The 19930-nt window shown below is 38.5% G+C and overlaps 1 protein-coding gene and 1 long non-coding RNA gene across 3 annotated transcripts; one reads left to right on the forward strand and one right to left on the reverse strand.

Moving 5' to 3' along the window:
* Positions 1-1905: 1905 nt before the first annotated feature.
* On the reverse strand, positions 1906-16035 carry ANKLE1 (ankyrin repeat and LEM domain containing 1). Of its 2 annotated transcripts, XM_072405150.1 has the most exons (9): positions 15754-16034; positions 12208-12360; positions 10220-10325; positions 10019-10130; positions 7458-9842; positions 6432-6606; positions 5377-5536; positions 4261-4390; positions 1906-3144 (listed from the first exon to the last, which is right to left on the reverse strand). In XM_072405150.1, exons 1-9 carry the CDS (start codon positions 15804-15806, stop codon positions 2972-2974), a joined length of 3447 nt encoding a protein of 1148 aa, XP_072261251.1. In that variant the 5' UTR covers positions 15807-16034; the 3' UTR covers positions 1906-2971. The 2 variants fall into 2 exon arrangements, with proteins under 2 accessions (XP_072261251.1, XP_072261252.1); XM_072405151.1 differs by lacking the exon at positions 4261-4390 and having other exon boundaries at positions 2992-3144; positions 15754-16035.
* On the forward strand, positions 15587-18067 carry LOC140326503 (uncharacterized). The gene is made up of 2 exons (XR_011919882.1): positions 15587-15892; positions 17913-18067. It is a non-coding gene; the product is annotated as an uncharacterized lncRNA (long non-coding RNA).
* Positions 18068-19930: the final 1863 nt, after the last annotated feature.

Below are 19930 nucleotides of genomic sequence, written 5' to 3' on the forward strand. Positions count from 1 at the left end.
GCGCTCCAGCGGCGATCTCACGATCCCGCTGTGATGGTGGGGCGCTTCTCCGTCGGGGGGCGTGGCCGGGCGGGAAATTTAAAAGCAGATTAAGGAGTAATCTGCTTTTAAATACCGCCCGGGTCCCCACCACCCCGATGCACGCATCTGCAGTTAGATGGGATGCATCATGCAGGATTTCTGCTTGGTGCATCGCATCTAACTGCAGATGCGATCACCAATAGTAAATCCAGAGGGTAATGCCAGCGGAGATTTCCCACTGAGCTGATCTCACCCTCCGGGAGTAGGGGATGATGTCCCCGCTGCTCACTCTCCTGCTCGCATCACCCGGAGATCAGCCTCCGGGAGATGCGAGCAGGGGAATGAAGTAGGGCGGGGACATCCCCACCGCATCACCCGGCAAGATGTGTGACATCTTCCGGGTGATGCGGAGTGATGGATTGTGGGGGCGGGAAATTTAAAAGCAGATTACTATGTAATCTGCTTTAAAATTTTTTTTTTAAAGTAAAAACACATCAAAACATATAATAAAAGTATAAATACACATTGTAGTGCACCAAGCATCATTGCCCAGTGCCCTAATTTACATTTTGCACGCTATTAGCCCTGACCTTGATCTGACCTTTTAATGACTCTTTGATCACTTCCTGAATTGAAGTAAATTTTTTTTTTCTAAAATCTGCATATAATTTATATTATTATTTATCAATAATATTGCACCCTTGTTTGGAAAATTTCAGAAGGAAATTTTTGATAACATTTTTTTTTTTTGGATAAATTACATTGTTTTGGGTTAATATTTCATTATTTTTTATAATAATGATTTATAATTATGTATTATTTTATAATTTATGATTCTAATATAATAAATAAATATAATAATTATACCTGGGAGGTAATCCTAAGAATTACAGGCCCACAATATAAACAAAAATTTCTACGCAAAAAAAATAGGATCACTTTTTGCATCAAAAAATGACAAAATTAGAACGCTAGGGGGTTAAAAAAAAAAAGCCCATCAATATTCAAGATGGATTACTGGCAGGTAGTGGACAGCAGGGTTCCTTCCACAACGTGAGATAGCCATTAATAGAACAACCAGCACACTTACGTCAAAGTCACTGGAAAGCTTTACTGGACAAGCTAAGATAACAGCTTGTCCTCCACTGACATGTTTCAGTTGATTCAGGCCTTAAGCTACATACACACTTCCAATTATTATCGTTGGAAAACGAACGACGAACGTTCATGCACGATATATATGAACGATCGTATAGCACCGATCCTGCACATAGAGTTAACGACACGATCGTTCGTAGATATTGTACACACAATAGATACGATCGTTTGAGCGATAGAGGAACTATGTGCACGACAGGAAAGTGACGGACGTTCGTTCATCACGCATGCTCTGAACATGGACGATCAACGAACGACCGTACACACGAACGATGTTCAACGATCGTTGTCCAATCCGATCCGTCGGTCCGGTCGTTCGTTTCCAGCGACTTTCCTCGTTCGTCGGCGTCGTTGGTTACTTTTTTACGAACGATTTTTTGCCCAATCGATCGTTCGTCATTCGATTGGAACGATAAAAATTGGAAGTGTGTACGCACCTTTAGTCCTAGCTGTAGGAAAGCAAACACTTTGCTATATAATTGTACAAGCTAAAAAGAAAAACATAAAAACAGACGAAAAAACAATTTACGTTAGTTATCACATATGCCAGCATTTACAGAATAAAATTGTTGCAATAAGAAAAAAAAAAAAAAAAAAAATTTACCAATTGGTGAACTTAGTCCCAAACATACGAAAAAAACTAATTGGACCTAATAAAACCCATGGGCACAATGCAGATATATACAATATAAAGATAAATAAAAAAAACACAGCAAACAAAAAATACAGCATATTTTTTTGTCTAATCTTTAATTTTAAATTAGTGGCATATGGGTCTGGAGTGTAAAAATCCTAAATGCCTCACAGAGAAGTAAATTGTGGAGCAAATCTCCCCCTGTATCAGAGGTAACTACTTTCCCAACAGCAAAGTAAAAAAACTCATGTCACCCTTGAGCACTGCCTGAAAAGGTTTGTTATTGGACTTTTGGGTAGTGGTGTTTTGCATTTCTCAGCCTAAGAAGTCTGCAAATACATCCTACATAGTGTAATCGACATTCTAAACAAGATATAACATGGATTATGTTAAATTTGTTATAGTTGAGAAACTATTGAAAAGGAGATTCTTCCTTAGTGATAAGTTACTGGATTCTTTTTGTAACTTACGATATAAAAAACTGTTTTCATGTACAGGTGAAAATTCCTCTCTTTAATGCATTTTCCTTATCTCAATAATACTTTCACACAAACTAGTACCTTTTTTGTCAGACAGTCACTGCAGTGCTAAATTAGTGGTGAGCTGAGAAAAGCCCATTTATATTCTTGTTACATGAAGCACTTCAGTCTAATATAAGCAACTTGGCTTTGATTAATAAGATTGTGACATTAAAAAGCACAACAGTGTTATACCAAATAAGACAAAATCAAACACATGAAACTTGGAATCATGTATAAATATTATTTACAGTAACCACATAAAATATGCAAGAGTCAAGACCCTAGTTAATATCTAGAGCAGTTATATTACACTCTTTAGTTGAAATGTTATTTTTTTGTTTTTAATTCATGATTCATTGTCTTTATGGTCATTTAAAAAAGTAAGCAATTCCTGCAGACAAAAACTCCGTATACAAAAAGGTTGACAAAACTTGATTTTAGATTGCAAAATGTATAAAAAAAGGATAATACCTATGTCATGGTGACACATGCCACAGGAAGGTGAATTGTTATTGAAGGTCAGATTTGCCCCTTTAGAGCATGTCTGAAACTTTATCTCAAGTCAGCTTTTAGAAAAAGAAAAGAAAAGTGCAAATCTATAATTCTGATTTCTTGACATTTTTTTTTCTATATGCCATCATGGTCCTGTCCGTATATCTGGAGGTCGCAGCTGGCGCTCCCCTTCAGCCAAGAAGATCTGCATTGCTCTGTGAAGCATGTGCACTCCCAAACGCCGTCGGTGGGTGGGTGTCCAATTCTGTGTTTGTCCATAATAGACACCCTTTTTTTGATTGGTTAGCATTTTAAGACCTAAAGGAAAAAAAAACAATTATGTCTTTAAACTGATATGCTATGAATCTCAGTTAAAGAGACGGTCACCTAAAGAGTGCTGACGCAAGTGTAGTCACCCAAAGATTTATGCACAAACTTTTGGAATCCTCTGGATTGCTGGGTTTAGGAGACACTGATGACAGACTGATGTCAGTCAGATGAGCACCCAGTGACAAAAGTTTATGATTGACCAGAGCAGTGTACTAAATAGATTTAAAGTTTGAAAACTAAAATTGCAGATAAAAGCACAAACAAATCATGTTTTTTTTTTTAAATGCCTACTTCCAATATCCCATAAAAGATTTTGTATTCTTTTGAATTGTGCATTTGAACTTGCTGAAATGTAAGACTACTCCAGGAAGTCCATTTCCTAGCACAGACTATTATTTTTCTGGTATTATTTAATTAGTCTTTGCACTGCCCCATCACCTTTAACACCTATTGTATAGCAGTTGGGGGAGGAGGGAAGGGAAAGTTACACCACAGGGTGTCAGTGCTGAGTCTGCTGACATCACACCCAAGATGGCATTTTAAGATCTCTAAAAGGGAGGGTTTTACAGGAAAAACGTGTATAATTATTATACATATCTTGTTATGTGAAGACTTTGGCTGAACTGGAGTCTTCTGATTTAAAATAAATTTGCACCCTGTTTCTATGACAGCAGAGAAATAAAAATAAAAAAACAAAACACTGCAGTCAGTGAAAATTAAGTGATTTTCACAAGTTACCTTTAACCATAAATTCAAAACCTGTCAGTTGAATTCATATTGCTTGTCTTTGTCTGTTAAGACAGTGATACGTGTTTAAGGTGAAGGTGTGGCAATCCTGGGAAAAAAACTGTTTTAATGGAATCCCTGAAAAAAACTTATGGAACCTTTCTATAGTTATTATATCCAAAAAAATCACAGTACATTAGTGTAGTGGTCAGTGGAAAGAATGCCTCATACATTGCAGGCCAGTGGAAAGAATGTCACCCTAACCATAAAAAACATTGGCATTTTTTAAATTGACCTAAAGGCACAAATTGCTTATTGCTTAAGATAATGTCAATACAGTGCCTGACTGCACGCAGTATGATACAAACATGATCTTACCAATTGCATCCACCATGCAGGCTTCCCTTGTGTATGCTTCTACTGGGATTGTGTTCTGAAAACAATGAAGGGACAGCACACCCTGACCACTTCTCCAGATGTCTACAATATGCTGCACTTTAGGACAAGGCTAAAAAGATTAAAACATTTTTAAAAAAGGTATTTAAAATCATGAAAACAATAAAAAAGTCACTAATCATTCTTTGCTTCAGTACACCTTTGGTTTGAAGTGTACAACAGAACAAAGGCTATGATACTATTGCTCCCTGCCTATTTAAACATCTATTACAGCGTTTAGGCAAAAAGGGCAAACCATACCATACAATGCCTAATAAGGTTAGACTTTGTGTCAATTTAAAATAGGGGAAATTGGTTGGATTGCCATAATTATGTATTTAGTAGCATACATGGTCTTCATAGATGTGAATAGCTGTGCACACACTTTTAAATATGACAATCAGTTACTTAATTTAAGTGATTTGAGGTTTTGATTGACACTTCAGTATAAATAAGATATGGTGTGTGAAGCACAGATTGTCCCCATACAACATGGGATCACACTTTTATAAAAGTAGTCATCACATTTTAAAAAGTTGTGAACAAAGAAGTGCTGATCAGTATTTTGACAGCTACCTCTTTATAAAGGGTCCATTGGATATGCACATGTTTTGAGCCTTGATTCAACTCACTTGAATGATATCCAGGATCATATTTGTATGAATCACAATAGGCACTGTACTTCGAGGTTCTGGCAACCCAAACATAATTTAAACAGGCCATGTATAGCCACACAACTGTCTTTTGCTGACCTCCAGCCAATATTTTTTGTACAGGAAGCATGAAACACACAGTAAAGAGCTCTTCAATGACATTATAGCCAAAACATTGTAGGTCAAATGGTTTCGTTGAAGGTATAGAGTACTGTGGAACAGATATTTGTTATACTTCTGCTGTGTGTGTGTCCTTTTTCATTGTATGACACATACGGTTACAATACAAACATGACTTTCTAGGTGACCTGCTGTGCCTTCGGCAATGAAGGTTTATAAATCATTTTCCTAACCAAGTTATTGCTTAACAGGTAATTTTCTTATGACAGGAAAAAATTTGCAGTACCTGTTTGATGCTACCCTTATAATGTGTCAGAGACTCATACAAATGACAATATGGACGGGCTCTTTTTCCTTTGCCCACATAAAACACTGCTTGGACAAACGTACGTAAGCACTGTGGAAAGGATAAGGTATGACAGCGGGATGGAAGGTTCTGGGTCACCCTAAAGAGTATAAAAGAAACATAATATTTTTAAATATTGATATGATGTTCATACAAACTGAAATCATAAAATGGTTCTAGAGATTTAAATCTTTATTACAGTTAGGCCAAGGTCAAGGCTACTACTTTAATTTTAAACAATTATAAATGCCCATAAAGCTTTTGTAGTTTTGAGTTAAGATTTTATAAATAACATTTTAAAACAATATTCTGTGGAGAATAAAGAATAAAAAAAATAGGTGAAAAGACCCCCCAAATGCCTATTTATGTCAATGGGGTGTTTGGATCATTTATAGGTGTGTTTCAAGCGTTTAAGGTTAAAAACTGGGGAAACAATCACAAACACAGACTACAAACACAGGTTGAAAAGAAAAAAAAAAAGTTTCTAAATTTAATCAAAAGACAAAATAAAACCAAACACGGTAAACAGAACCTGAAAGATATTGAAGCATTTAGGTGAAAAAAAAAAACTTGTTTGTATAGTTAGACTCAGGTGAAAGGTTAGATCCTCTGCAGTTTTTAATGCAGTGTGATGGTTGGGTTGCAGTAAAATGGAAGACCTTGGACTGGATTGCTGTTTAGGTAACATTTTCCTGTATGGGCACATAATATTGGCCACCCATGACATTTTGTGGCCAATAGGAAATGGGCTGCATCACAACTAAGTTGTAATCAAAGTCCCGGTTTTAGACTACCCAGGTATTTTGAGATCCTAGTGTGTAGGTACATACTGTAGATGTGAATCCTACCTGAAACAGTATCGAGCTTACCTTGGCTTACAGATGTATTTTAAGAAAAGTTGAGATCAATATACATTCATTAGGCATGAATGCACATAATGTCAATCCAGATGTACATTGAAAAGTTTAAAACCAAAGAAGAACACCTCATGTTACCTGGGATCCAGCAGCAAGTAGTTGAAGCTAGATTTAAGGACACCTTCTCTCCACTTTTTTGTCTTGTCTGGTTGGTCAAACTCTTGTGAAAGCAACTCCTCATCATGGTTACAGTCCGGGATGTTATATGTACGCAGAGCTAAAGACAGCTCTGGGCTATATTCAAGGGATAGACCTAATATAGAAATATATTTTGCGTTTATTAAAGCATAAAAGAAAAAACAAAAAGCCGATTTACAAGGCTGGAAGTGTAAAAACCCTGATAGATAGGTTATCTGTCTGTCCCTGCTGGGGAGAATTAACCTCTGCCCACAATTCATCTACAGTACAGGAAGTAAAAGGAAATCTCAATGGATTAACAAATATCATAAATCAACCAATATTGCTCAGTAAATGCATTTAATAGTAAAACACACAGATGCGATGTTTTTTAGCCCCAGAAAAATCTCTTTATCAAAGCAACAGTACATTTTTTGCTTAAAAACATCACATCTGTTTGTGTGCCTAGTAAAAGAACTGTGAAAAACTGGTATTTTGACAATGGATGAAAACCAATTGGTAAGGCAAAAGTACAAATAATTTGGTCTCCTCAGAACCAGATCTGTGCACTGTTTTAAAGTGTACTGACTTCTGCCATTTTTCTGGTACCCCAATCAGTCAAGCAGTTAGTGCCCCTTTTTTTATATAGATATATTTTAATGTATTAACAAGGTTCATGTATGTTTTCTATATTAAAATTAAAAAAAAATTGTATTATGTATAACCTGTGATGTTTTTTGTATGGATGAAGCTGTGTTGTAAGGCAGACAAACAATACTAAAATAAGTATTATGCCATAGTCAAGTCATCCATGTATCAGTGATTTTGGTGGCCTTTATTATGTACAAACCTTTTACAGAATGCCACAAACAAGCAGTATAGGATGAAGGGCTTTTATGCTTAACATTTAATTTAACGAAGTCACACCTAGATTGCTGCTTTGACATAATAAATATTTCAGTAAAATAATAAATAATATATTCCTACCTACTGGGCCACTTGTTGCTTGCTCCTTTAAACGCTTGTCCAATAGCAAAATGCAGACCTTCCTTGTCTTGCTGTTAACTTGTCCAGGATCCTCTCCTAGTCCTCTCAGACGTCTGGCTATTTCATCATTGGATAGTCTGTAGAGTTCCACTGCTACTCGACTAGGAGTGGATGCTGGGGAGTCTTTTTTAATTTTTTCCTTTAAAGTGCTATAATTTTTCCAGTCATATACAATGGTATCTTCTGAAGCGTCAGAGATGTTGCTTGACGACTGATCAATACATGGTAAATGTTTCTCAACAAGGGCATGCCCTTTTTCATTGTCCACATATAAATACTCCACTGGTTCAAAATTACTTACATTTACTGGGCGACCGCCTGGTGATAAATTTACTTCCTCCCTAACAGGATCAGGTAGAGTAGTCAGCTTTATCCCAGTTTCATCGGCCTTTGGTACACAAGAAAGTCTACTGAAGCTGTAACGTGGAGCTTTATTCAAAGCAGTTTCTTCATTTATCGTACTATGAAAAAATGACTGACTCTGTAAAGCTGCAGGCAAAGCTTTTTCTAGTTTGTTAGAATCCAATACTGCTTCTGCACTGCTCTCAGTGTCGCCATCCTCTGTAAGCCAGACACTTTCAGATATTTTGCTTTCTAAATAAGGGTCTGTAGAGGTTTTCTTTAACAGTGGTGTAGATTTTACCTCCGTTTCTGATGATGACAAGTCATCTGTAAGGAAATTGCTGATGCTGACAGTTGTTTCAGGCTCAGAAACATTACTTGTGAGATTCTTAGGTGTTTGAACTAAGCAGGTATTTTGTTTTACACAAGCCTGCATAGTGGGCTCATCCTCAAATAACAAGCCATTGCAGCTAAAGTTCTTTCTAACCTCTACTGGAGACAATGTTGGATCTGAACATCTATCTGGGCTTCTAAGCCTCATGCCTCTTTTAGGCATTTCCAATGAATCATCAAAAAGAGAGGAATCCCCATGACGAGTTTTAGAAGTAAGAAGTCTGCTTTTTGTGCGCTCAGTAAAAAAGCAAGGACTTTTTTCCTCACTCAGGGTGGATGATACAGGATGAACCACCTTAGTTGCCAGCATCATTTTCTTTAAATCAGCATCTAATTCTTTAATTTCACATTCACCTGAGTCTACAATTAGTGTGTCTGAAGGGGTATTCAAACATGTTGAACTTATATTTTTTAAGTTTTGGCCAATAGGTGGACTTTTTTCACCAGTAATGGGAACAGTGCTAGAACACGATGATTCAACCCTTGGCTCTGAACAACCTGGCAAAGAGTAATTACCCTGTTCCAAGTTTGACCTACATCCCTTAGCTGAAAGCATTAGGTTCCTTAATCGAGTTCTCAAATCTTGACTGTGATTTTCATAAGCATTAGTGTCAACTTCAGGTAAAGTTAGAGGTTGTGAATTGCACAGTCTATGTGTAGTTCTGGCAGGTTTGTTTTCTTGACTATTTGACACCATATTCTGACCCGCATTAGTTGTTTCTACAGTGTCCACAGCTCCTACCAGTGAACCTTCTACATGCAGGATACTACATACATTTAAATTTGTTTTTACAACCCCACTATTTTCACTACAAACTTTATTGCGATTTGAATCTAGTAAGGACTTGCAATATTTATCTGAAACTAGCTTTTCCTTTGCAATAGTGACAGAATTCTCCATAAGAGTGTCAAAACCATCACTAAAACAGCTCGTATACATGCTGCTGGAACTAACGTCCTGGTTTACTTCATCTACAAACATATTAGTTTTTGGTAACACTAAAGTCTTTTCCATGTCATTGTCATTATGACTCCTGCTGTATGTGTAAACGTGATCTGGAGAAGTCACATCTAATCCTTCCCATTCTTTCAAAATGAACTGTGATTCTGTTAACTTGCTTGAATGTTCCAAGCGAATGTTCCAACCTTCTGATGAATTTATATTTTCAGATGTATGTGTCTTATTGCCCTCCGCCATTTTTGCAGAATATGAATACAAGCAGTCTTTTTTACAATGTTGATTTTGTAGGGTCAAAACAGAGCATTCAGTTTCTGAATCATCCAGCTTCAGATCACTGGTATTGTTGGTTGTTTTGTCATTCTGCTGCAACTCACAACTTTCCAAACCAGCAAATTTATGTTCATAGCTTCTTGATCTACTCCTAAAATCAAAGGCTGGCAATTCTATTTGACTTGTTAAAACAGCATCATTTGCACCCTTTCCTGTGGTTCCATTTTTGGAGGCAGATACAAAAGGAGAGAATTTGGTGCTGGAACAAGGAGACGCTTCATAGGCTGATTCAAGGAGCAAAGTAATGCTACTCATTTCAGGTATATCATCGGGTTCACAGGAGTTATTTTTGTAATAACCTGAGGAAATAAAATAAAGCAGATTATGAAATTTGTTTTCTATATATACTTAAATAAAAAAACATGAAAGACTTCTACACAATTGGTACCCACGATCTTGTTCAAATTCGCACAACCAGCTAAAATTTGCACTGGACTACACAAAAGGAAAAAAATGTCTTTTAAACACAATTTACCATGAATTTGGTCAGGGCAGATATCCTCATTTCTTTCATTATATTCCTGTATAGCAACAACACACCTTCTGTTCTTTTCCATCAATGCTAAATCAAGTGCTGAATTCCCATCCTATACCAAGAATCATAGAAGAGTTAACAAAACAGAACTTTGTAACTGAATTAAAATTCTTTATATGGAAAGGTAAATTTGAAACACACCTGATCTTGAACATTGGGATCCCCACCTTTTCGTAGCAAGAACATAAGCGCCTTACAACAGCCCCAGGATGCAGCTACATGAACTGGAGTAAGTTCCTCAATTGATCTGCAACAGAAGAGTAGTCTGAAATAAAAATCTGATGATCTTCATGGGTGAAGAATTAAAAATAAATAAATATTTGAATTTTTTTACTGTATTATTTGGAAAATTATTTAACAATACTAAATAGATATGAAAACATGTATTAACCTAATTGCAAAGAAAAATAACGCAAAAGGCACACACACTTGTTTACAGAAAATAAGTATTACTAAAGTACATTAGACTTTAAATTTACAGAAAAAAATTGACAGCATTACAGCAAATCAATTTTACTCCTCTATATGGCATATTCAAGCTAAGACACTGCCATGCATTCCTCCACCTAGTCAGTCAGGGCAAAAGAATTCACACTGTCAGGCGAGCTGCTTGCCACCATGCAAAAACAACAAATCAAAACCTACAAATCAGCAATGTAGTCACAAAACAGGGCAGCTATTGTGGCTATGCAACATCTACACTGGCTTGCAAGATGTCAAGGTCATGCCCAGAAAGGGTCTGTGGCCACTACAGCAGATTCTGCGCTACTAAAAATGCACTTTTAGCCTTGCAGAGACAGAATATCTCCCATTTCACAAAATCATTTGTAGCATGCCCAACCTCCGCAATTTAACATTTTATATTACATACCCTGCCATTTTCAAACCCTCATTCATCCAATTCACAGGGATATTATGATCTTTCTTTTGAAGAAGAAAGAAGCAGGGGACTGATGCAGAAAGATGCTGCCAATGCTACATACCAAAAAGGGAAAACCTAAGATTGGAAAAGTTTTTTTTTCCAACCTAAAGTGATTTACCCACCAAGAAAGGTCACAAAGTGTTTGCCTAACCCCACAAACAATACTTCTGGCCAAATCAGCAACTGCAATGCCCACATACAGCACAAAAGTATTGGCTAAATAAAATGTATTTGTGGTTCAAAATTACGTTTTTAGATACAGGAATTATTTGATGATTTGCTTGTAACTCAATTGGTAGTAAAAGATACCTGTAGATTCTGCCAGATATATAGGCTGCATCCAACATCTTTCCAGTGGCTGATAATGCCACACTACAGTTGCTATACCTAAAAAGTGTTGTAAGCCAAACATCTGACCTTCATTGCTAGACTTTGAGAATACATGCCCATAATACCTTATGTCAAGAAAGAACACCTTGCCCTCCTCTCAGCTATGTGCAAGGGAAGTGTATATCCACAACGGTCATTGGGGTGTCACAGGAACTGATAACACGCTCCATGCGCTTTACACACTGATGACCAAATAATATTTATTCTGCAATAAAGGACCTGCATGGTTGTATTTTTTTCTAAAGTTTAGTTCTACTTTAAATATACCATTGAAAGTGTTTTGTTATATCTGTTTACCAGTGCCAGTGTCATCCATCAAGCAAAGTTTTTTTTTTTTTGTGTACAAAATGTTTAAAAAAGAAAACAAGAAAATACACATTTATTTTCTCGCTATATGTTTTAAGCTAACATACCACATTAACATTTTTAAGGTATATCTATTAGACATGTGCGGCTAGCAATGGATACATTAGATAAACTTTAATTCGTTGGCTTAGTGTGATAATCTGCTCAATGTAAATTTTATAGAAAATTAGCAGAGTAGAAGACACAACTGGGCTGATTTATTAAAGCTTTCCAAGGCTGGAGAGGATACACTTTCATCAGCAAACCTGGGTGTTCCAGCAAAACTGGAATGGATCAGGTTCAGGGTTCAAAACATATGCTAGCAAACAGTAAATGACTTTTAAAAATTAATTCCAAATTTACTGGATCAACCAGGTTTACTGATGAAAGTGTATCCTCTTCAGCCTTGGAGAGCTTTAATAAATCAGGCCCAATGTGCCAAATAGCAAAATTGACAAAATGTTTTTCATACCTGACATTGGGATCTCCACCCTGCTGTAAAATCATTGTCAAACATCTAAGAGCACTCTCACTTTCCTTCCCCGAGGCTAGATGAATAGCTGCAATCCCTTCTGGTAGAACTAGATTTGGATCAGCACCACACTTGAGGAGATTTTCAACTTCCCTGGGGTTAAATAAAAACATCAATATTAATTAATTACAATATAAAGTGGCAATATGCCCAAATACAATACATCCTACATCAACATCAAGATTTTCTGTTACAATTGTTTTTATTAAGTATAAAATGCATTTCAGTACAGTGAACAGTAGCAAAGGATAACGAGGAAGGGTGTTAAGCTGCGTACACACCTGCAATTTTTCTCGTTGGAAAGGATCTTTCACGATCCTTTCCAATGAGAAAAGACTGCAAGATGCATGAACGATGCTGTACATACAGCACCGTTCATGCTCTATGGAGAGGGGAGGGGGAGAGCGACGGAGCAGCACCCTGCTGAGCGCTCTCCCCTTCCCTTTCATTAGGATCGGTCGTCGTCCATCGTCCATGGATCCGCCAGGACGGTCGTCGGACGATGGACGACGACCGACTGTACACACGGCAGATTTTCGCCCGATAATTGGCCGATACCGATTATCGGGCGAGAAAAATTTGCCGTGTGTACGCAGCTTTACAGATACATTTTAAGGGATTGCAAATATTACCATTGTATTATCAAGAGAGATAAATATCCAAAGCAATGCGAAACCTAATAGGGATTATCATTACAGCAAGCAATTCTTAAAGAACGTCAACCAATTACAAGTGCCAAACCGCTTCCCTGGAGGTGTTGAGAGAAAAAAACAAGCATAGGAAGAAAGAGAGTGAGATAGAGGGGGAAGAAGGGAGAAGTAGAAGACAGCACTAAAGGGAAAGGGTATCCGGCCTCAGCTTGATATGAACATCAAGAATTTCATATTTAAAATAAATGTTACTGCAATTCCAAGTTCCAATTTTATTAGTGGATCCTAAAAAGTAAAATACAGGGATGTCAATACTGACCCCCCCTTGGAAAATGCCAGCTTGAATTACAAAAATCATAACCCAGGAATTCAATGCATTAATGACTGACTGGATTACTACTTGGACACTGACTCATAACAAGTATAGAGATTGGGAAAATTGGAAAAAAAAGACGTCCTGGACTCCATACATACTTGTTTGGGTCAGAGAGGATTTTTTTTTTTCACTTTTGCAGAAGAGGTCAGCACAGACACACTCCATAGTATGGTTATGCTTGTAATAGTTTTCGATTAACTAGTTCATGGACTCTGATCCCATAACAGTGCTCTATTGCCTTTTTTAGCCTTCATTGCATGGCTACACTGATTTATCTTTACTGCACTTTCTCTTTTAGTCAAAAACTGAAAAAAAAGTCGAATTCAGTTTACAAAAACATACCTAAAAAAGCAATACCTAAACATTTTTTAAAAAATGGGGCTTAGTTTTTAAAACAAGGAATCTGACACTACTTTGTGGGAATTGAATACTTTAATTCAATTGGACCGTAAAGATTCCCACAAGGGAATGTTTAAGTGAATGTATAATTCCCAGTATTATAAATAGAGCTCCGGAGATGTGTCTAATTTTCACCAAACTCTGTAACTTTATAACAACAAAATATAATATTACCCCTAAGACATCAAATATTGGTGAAATTGAACTTTTGTCATTGTTACCAGTGACAGATGAATGGTGAGCACTGTACACACATGGTGGTGTTAGCTGTAGAGCAGGGGTCGGCTAACTCTGGCCTTTAGGCCAGGTACTGCCTATCAGGTAGTTCGTTCTGGCCTAACCCCCCCTGGCAGATCCAGCCTAATGCCGGCTGGCAACCTGTGGATCGGCCAGGGGTGCGTTAGGAACCACCAGAGCCACCTCCTTGCTGTGGCTCCCCTATGTATCTCGGCAGGCCTGATACTTCTGCCGCTGCGGTAAATTGGGAACACTCCCTGAAGGGAAATCCCTCTCCTCCACAATACATATAGAGGAGAGGGATTTCACTTCAGGGGGCATTCCCTGGTGGTGGGCAGAGCCATTAGGGCAGGACTCAGAGTCCGGCCTAGTGTGCTCTTGCCCACCCCCACCCTGGCCTGGCCTAGTGGCCATAAAAGTTTGCCGACCCCTGCTGTAGAGCTATCATGCCACATTATACAAATAATTTAAAGCGAGCTATACTTGTCTTTTTGTTTTTATTTTTACAACATACTCAGCTTTCCTGCTGCCCCACACAGCCAAATACCACACTAATCCTAAAAAAAAAAATCCTATCCATAAGTCCTTACTAAAGCCAACTCCAGGGGTGTTGATATCCTGGTTCCCCAACAGCTCCCATTAGTTTTTGCCTACTGACCCTCATGGTTGGAGGTCAAAAAGAAAGACTAGAGCTGCAGGGTGCCAAGCAGACTGATACTCCTAGAAGTGTCAGTTTCAGCAGAAGATTTTGCTGGAATCAAAGGGCATTGGCACCCAAAAACCTAAGCATTTTCTTTTAACTTGCGTAGCCTAATTGGAGTTTTATAAATTAAACTAAAGTTTTCAGTAATCTGTCTGACCTGCCTGATCGCAGGTTTCCGGAGTCAAAGATAACAGTGCATGTGCAGCGTCAGCTCTGGCTGCAAGGGAAACTCGACAATTCTGGCTTCCCCTGCATGTTCTTCGATGACTGGAGTTATGTCACCCAAAGCGGCTAATCAAGACGACTGACAGCCATTTGTAGGAAGAAGAAAAGAAGAGGGTGGCACCCTGCTCTTGAACAGATTGTTGAGTCGTGTGCGTTTAGTTCCAATTTAATGATAGTAATGTTAATGTAAATCTTCACCCCTTAAGTATACTGTGCATATTGCCACATCACTAGTGTGCCCTCCTCCAGCAAAGCCATGTCTGTATCCTTGTTGCTGCCCCTGCCAGTCTTCCTCAAGGCCCGGCATCTCCAACCTCTGTCCATGGTCAGCCAGTGATGTGCCTCAGGGGTCCAGGGCCCATTCCCTACATACACCACAGGCAATGTATCCACAATAAAATGCATTTTACTTTACAGAAAACACTTTCTCAACCCTATTTATTTATTTTTTTCCAGTACAATACTCTGAAGGATTTAATGCATTATAAATACATACTTATGTTGTATGTTATTTATGTTGTTTATTATTGTTACATTATATACTTATATTGGAGTCTATACAATGGCAGGTGGACATGATTCCAAAATAAGTTCTGCAATCTAAGTGTGGGGATGAGGGGGGGGGGGTGTGACCTATCCCTCACACTACAGTGACCACACCAATCACTAAAACATTCATGTAAATACAAATCAGACAAAACAAATAGAAGCCCAGAGGAGGTAATGCCCTCACTTCCTGTATACATTACACAACTATAAACATGTCTGGACATGAAGCTGTCATAAACAAGCAGCGTGTGACTGTGTGACATTTCCATGGATAAAGCCCTCACACTGACAGCTAGGGGAGCTGTGTGCAGTGTCATTAATAGGAGCTGGGCCAGCACAGTTCTTACTTTGCGTCTTCATTCTCCACAGCTTCACACAGCTTCTTCGCCAGAGCCGCCATCCTCAATGCAGGAACAAGCAAATCTCAGAGCGGGCACACACGGCGCATTGTATGACCGGGGCATGGACGTATTCCGATAACGTGCGGTAAGCTAATGTAAAGGCGGTCTCGCTCCATTCGGTGTCGGAGCCATCACCATATGCTATTGTTGACTACAGTGAGCACAGGCCATTCAAACTTCCCTCGCTAGCCATTGAACGATAAGCTTTCGCCTTGACACCACATAACCACGCCCACTTTACACAGTCGATGCTCGGCTCTCCAATCACCGTTCAGCTCCGCCCCTTTAGGGGAATATGACGGGTGTGGTGAACATTCTCCTTAGTAGCGGCCGAAGTAAGTTTGTGTGACGGTCAGTGACAGAGATACTTATCAACTACAGGTGTCTTGTGAGAAAATCCTACCTCGGAGTACGTACTACCTGATTTTCTCATAGGACACCTCTGCAATCAGCTGCTCCCGCCTTGCACTGTGAGATAATCTCACCCCTCCTACAGGAGCAGCATGAGAGTTGTGTCCATATAGCTGTTCCCATGTTTAAACCTTCATAACTAATGCTAACCACTGAGCTCCTGTGCTGGTTTGTGGTTGACGATAAGGTTGCAGTGGGGTTACCCCTTCTTGCCATGGAACCTTCGAGGAAACTCGGCCAAGAAGCCCAGTGCCGCTCACCACGGTCTGGACTGAAATCGGCAGGTGGTGCGTGGGACTGAGCGGCTGGTGGGGTACCTGTTCACCCCAAACCCCAATTTCCCGGGAACAGAGGGATGTTGGCAACTGAAAATGTGGGAGCCAGTAGGAAACCCCTTTTGCCCCCCCCCCCCACCCCCATTAAATGTTTTTACCCATTATATCATGCTACCCTGTCACACAGCTCTCCCTTTACTCCCTATGAACCCCAATTACTCTGTAAGAAAAGGGAAATTTGCACGTGCCGGACTCTTGTGCCGGGATTACACGTTCACCAGTTATTCACATAACAAGGAGTATGATAAAGTGTGTTACTGCGTCTTAGTCCAGTCAAAAAGCATATGAATAGGTTGCTATGTAGCTACGTTGTCCCCAATTACATTCATATATACCAAGACTGTCATAGAAGAGCTGGTAAATACTGCAAATATGTTTAAATCTCCAAACACCTTGAGAAGAAAATGCAAATTGCCCAATACAAAAAATGCAGGGTTTGCTGTGATACTTTTTCCTCCAATGAAGTCCAGACCAGTGTTTCTCAATCAGGGTTTCTCCACAGGTTCCTAGGTGTTCCCTAAGTTAATAGCAATTTGTTACTCTCAGGACAATTACCGCTGACACCAGGGATCTTTTTGACTATTTGTAAGGGTTACATTCTTTCCACTGGCCAATTCTAATGTACTGTAAGTTGTGAATTTTTTAGCAGGGGTTCCCTGAAAGTATTATCAAGGGTTACCGTATGTTACATAGGTCGAGAAACACTGCCCCAGACCCAGTCTCCTAGTTTGTGGTGAAACTGGATCTGGAGAGATGATGGCGGCTGCCATTACAGAACTCCTTGTAAGGAATGCTAACTGCCTGGATGTAAAGCCGCATACACACGTGCAATAATAATCTTTCACGATCCTTTCCAGCGACTATTATTGCACGATGCATGAACGAGTGCTGTACATACAGCGACGGAGCGGCACCCTGCTGCACGCTCTCCCTCTTCACTTGCATTTTGACCACTCGTCGTTCATCGTCCGTGGATCCACCAGGACGGACAGTCGGACAATGAACTACGCGCGCTTTACACACTTCAGATTCGTGTCCGATATCAGCCCAAATAAAAATTTGTATTTTTAAAAATGCCAGAAATTTTCTCTATTGTCCCTCTTTGTCTAGATGGTTAGGAAGGTTTTTTGTTTTCTGCATTATTTTAGGGATATGGCATTCTTCTGATCTATCTTCCTAGGGGATCTATCATTACATTTTTTCTATTGATACCTATGTCACATACTTCAGAATGTTGTGGGATTCTACAAATTGATCCTCATTGTAAGTATTTTAAAAACTTCTGGGAAATGCCAAATAAATAAATTTTATTAGAAGAATTATTATTATAAATCAAATAAATGTTGTTATTTTTTGTAGAATTATCTGTATCCCTCCTGAAGAAGTGGTTGTATCCACGAAGCGCATCGATGACATTCATAAACGTATCACGTGAAGGAGTGATACAGAAAGCTATGTTTTGTAACCATATTTTGATCTTAATATTTTACATTAAAGCTGTTTTAACCATGAGAAATGTGGTGAAAGCAAAATTAATTATTTGGAAAACTATGTGTATACAAAGAAAGATTCTTTGCTATGTGCCTTAAAAGTCCCACCTGTGTTCCCCTCAATCAATTATTTTCAATTGTGGCAACATCGCAAGTTAGTGTGTGTACTAGGCTTGATGCACAGTTTGTACTGTTAGAAATCAAGCTGTTATTATTGTTTTGCTTTTTGTCACACCCGAAACTTGTGTAAAAAATACATTTGGAGGAACACACAACTATATGCATACAAATCTATTTGTGTAATTAAAGGAGGATGTGTTTTTTTTGTGTGTGATGTGTTAAACAACCTTTTAAATCACTCAAAAACATTAACGTATTAAAGTGTGTGTTTATATTTGCATTTACACAATTTTTTGAAGGGAAAGTTATTTTCTAAATGTTTGACTAGTACACAAATGTGTTTATGTTTGCAGTTACATATTTTTAAAATGAGAGTTTTAAATCTTAGTTTTCCGGCATTTTCTAACAACCAAATTCATGTCACCATAATAACTCTCCCATCATAAAAAAAAAAGTATGCAAGTGTGTCCTTACAACATCCTTATACATCCTTGTCCTTATATTTACAACTACACTATTTTGCAAGTGAAAAGAAAAAGAGAAATTTTGTTTTTCTAAAATTAAACTACAGGTACACTATTTTGATGTAAAAGGGTGGTATTTTTTACTAATTATGTGACATGTTCCAACAAACAAGTTCTCTGGTTAGGCTGAAAAAAGACATAAGTCCATCAAGTTCAACCACTAGGGAAATAAACATATCCCAGATATAAAACCCTATACGACATAGTTGGTCCAGAGGAAGGCAAAAAAACCCTGGTACAATTTGCTTCAACAGGGGAAAAAAATTCCTGATTCCATCAGGCAATTGGATGTTCCCTGGATCAACAGTCTCTGTTATCTTTACGTGAAATCCTTAATACCCGGTTATATTCTGTGCCTCTAGAAAAGCATTCAGATTTTTCTGAAAGCAATCTATAGTAGTTGCTGAAACTACTTCCTGAGGCAGCTGATTCCACATTTTCACAGACCTAACAGTGAAGAATCTCTTCCTTATCCAGAGCTTAAACTTCTTTTCCCCCAGACGCAAGCAGTGCCCCCTTGTTTTTTGTAATGATCTCAAAATGAATAATAGGGAAGGGAGTTCTCTATTTGTATTTTTATACAGGGTGATCATATCCCCCCTAAACGTCTCTTCTTAAGGGAGAATAGATTCATTTCAGCTAATCTCTCCTCATAGCTGAGCTCCTTCATTCCCTTTACTAATTTAGTTACCCTTCTCTGCACTCTCTCCAATTTCACAATGTCCTTTTTGTGAACTGGTGCCCAAAACTGGACTGCATATTCCAGATGTGGTCTGACCAATGCTTTGTACAGGGGCAGGATTATGTCTCTATGGCCCAACTCAAACCAGTTCTTCTTCTCAGGCACACATAGGCCAATTTCCATGAATAGTGTTCTTTTTCTTCCTGCCATTGGCAAATCCCACACGCTTTCTGAAGCAGTCCACAATGAGCAGTTTAAAAATCTGTTTCAGCATTATGTCTCAAAGTTGTTAATGGAGGACGTAAAACAAGAGGTAGAGAATGAAGACATTTTATGCACTTAGGTATGCCACTGAATGCCCTTCACAATTGACTACTTGAGACAGCACTGCTCCCAAGCCTACCTCGAAGGCATCTATTTGGATTAGGTACTCCTTCTTTTAGTCAGAGGTAATTAGAAGCCGGCACTTACATAATGCTGCCTTCAGGTCTTGGAAAGGTCTTTCAGCCTCCTGGGACCATGAAACCGCCCCTGTTTGTTGCTCTTTTGTGATATCTGTCA

Source organism: Pyxicephalus adspersus, chromosome 3 (genome assembly GCF_032062135.1).
Source record: "Pyxicephalus adspersus chromosome 3, UCB_Pads_2.0, whole genome shotgun sequence".
Classification (NCBI taxonomy): Eukaryota; Metazoa; Chordata; class Amphibia; order Anura; family Pyxicephalidae; genus Pyxicephalus; species Pyxicephalus adspersus.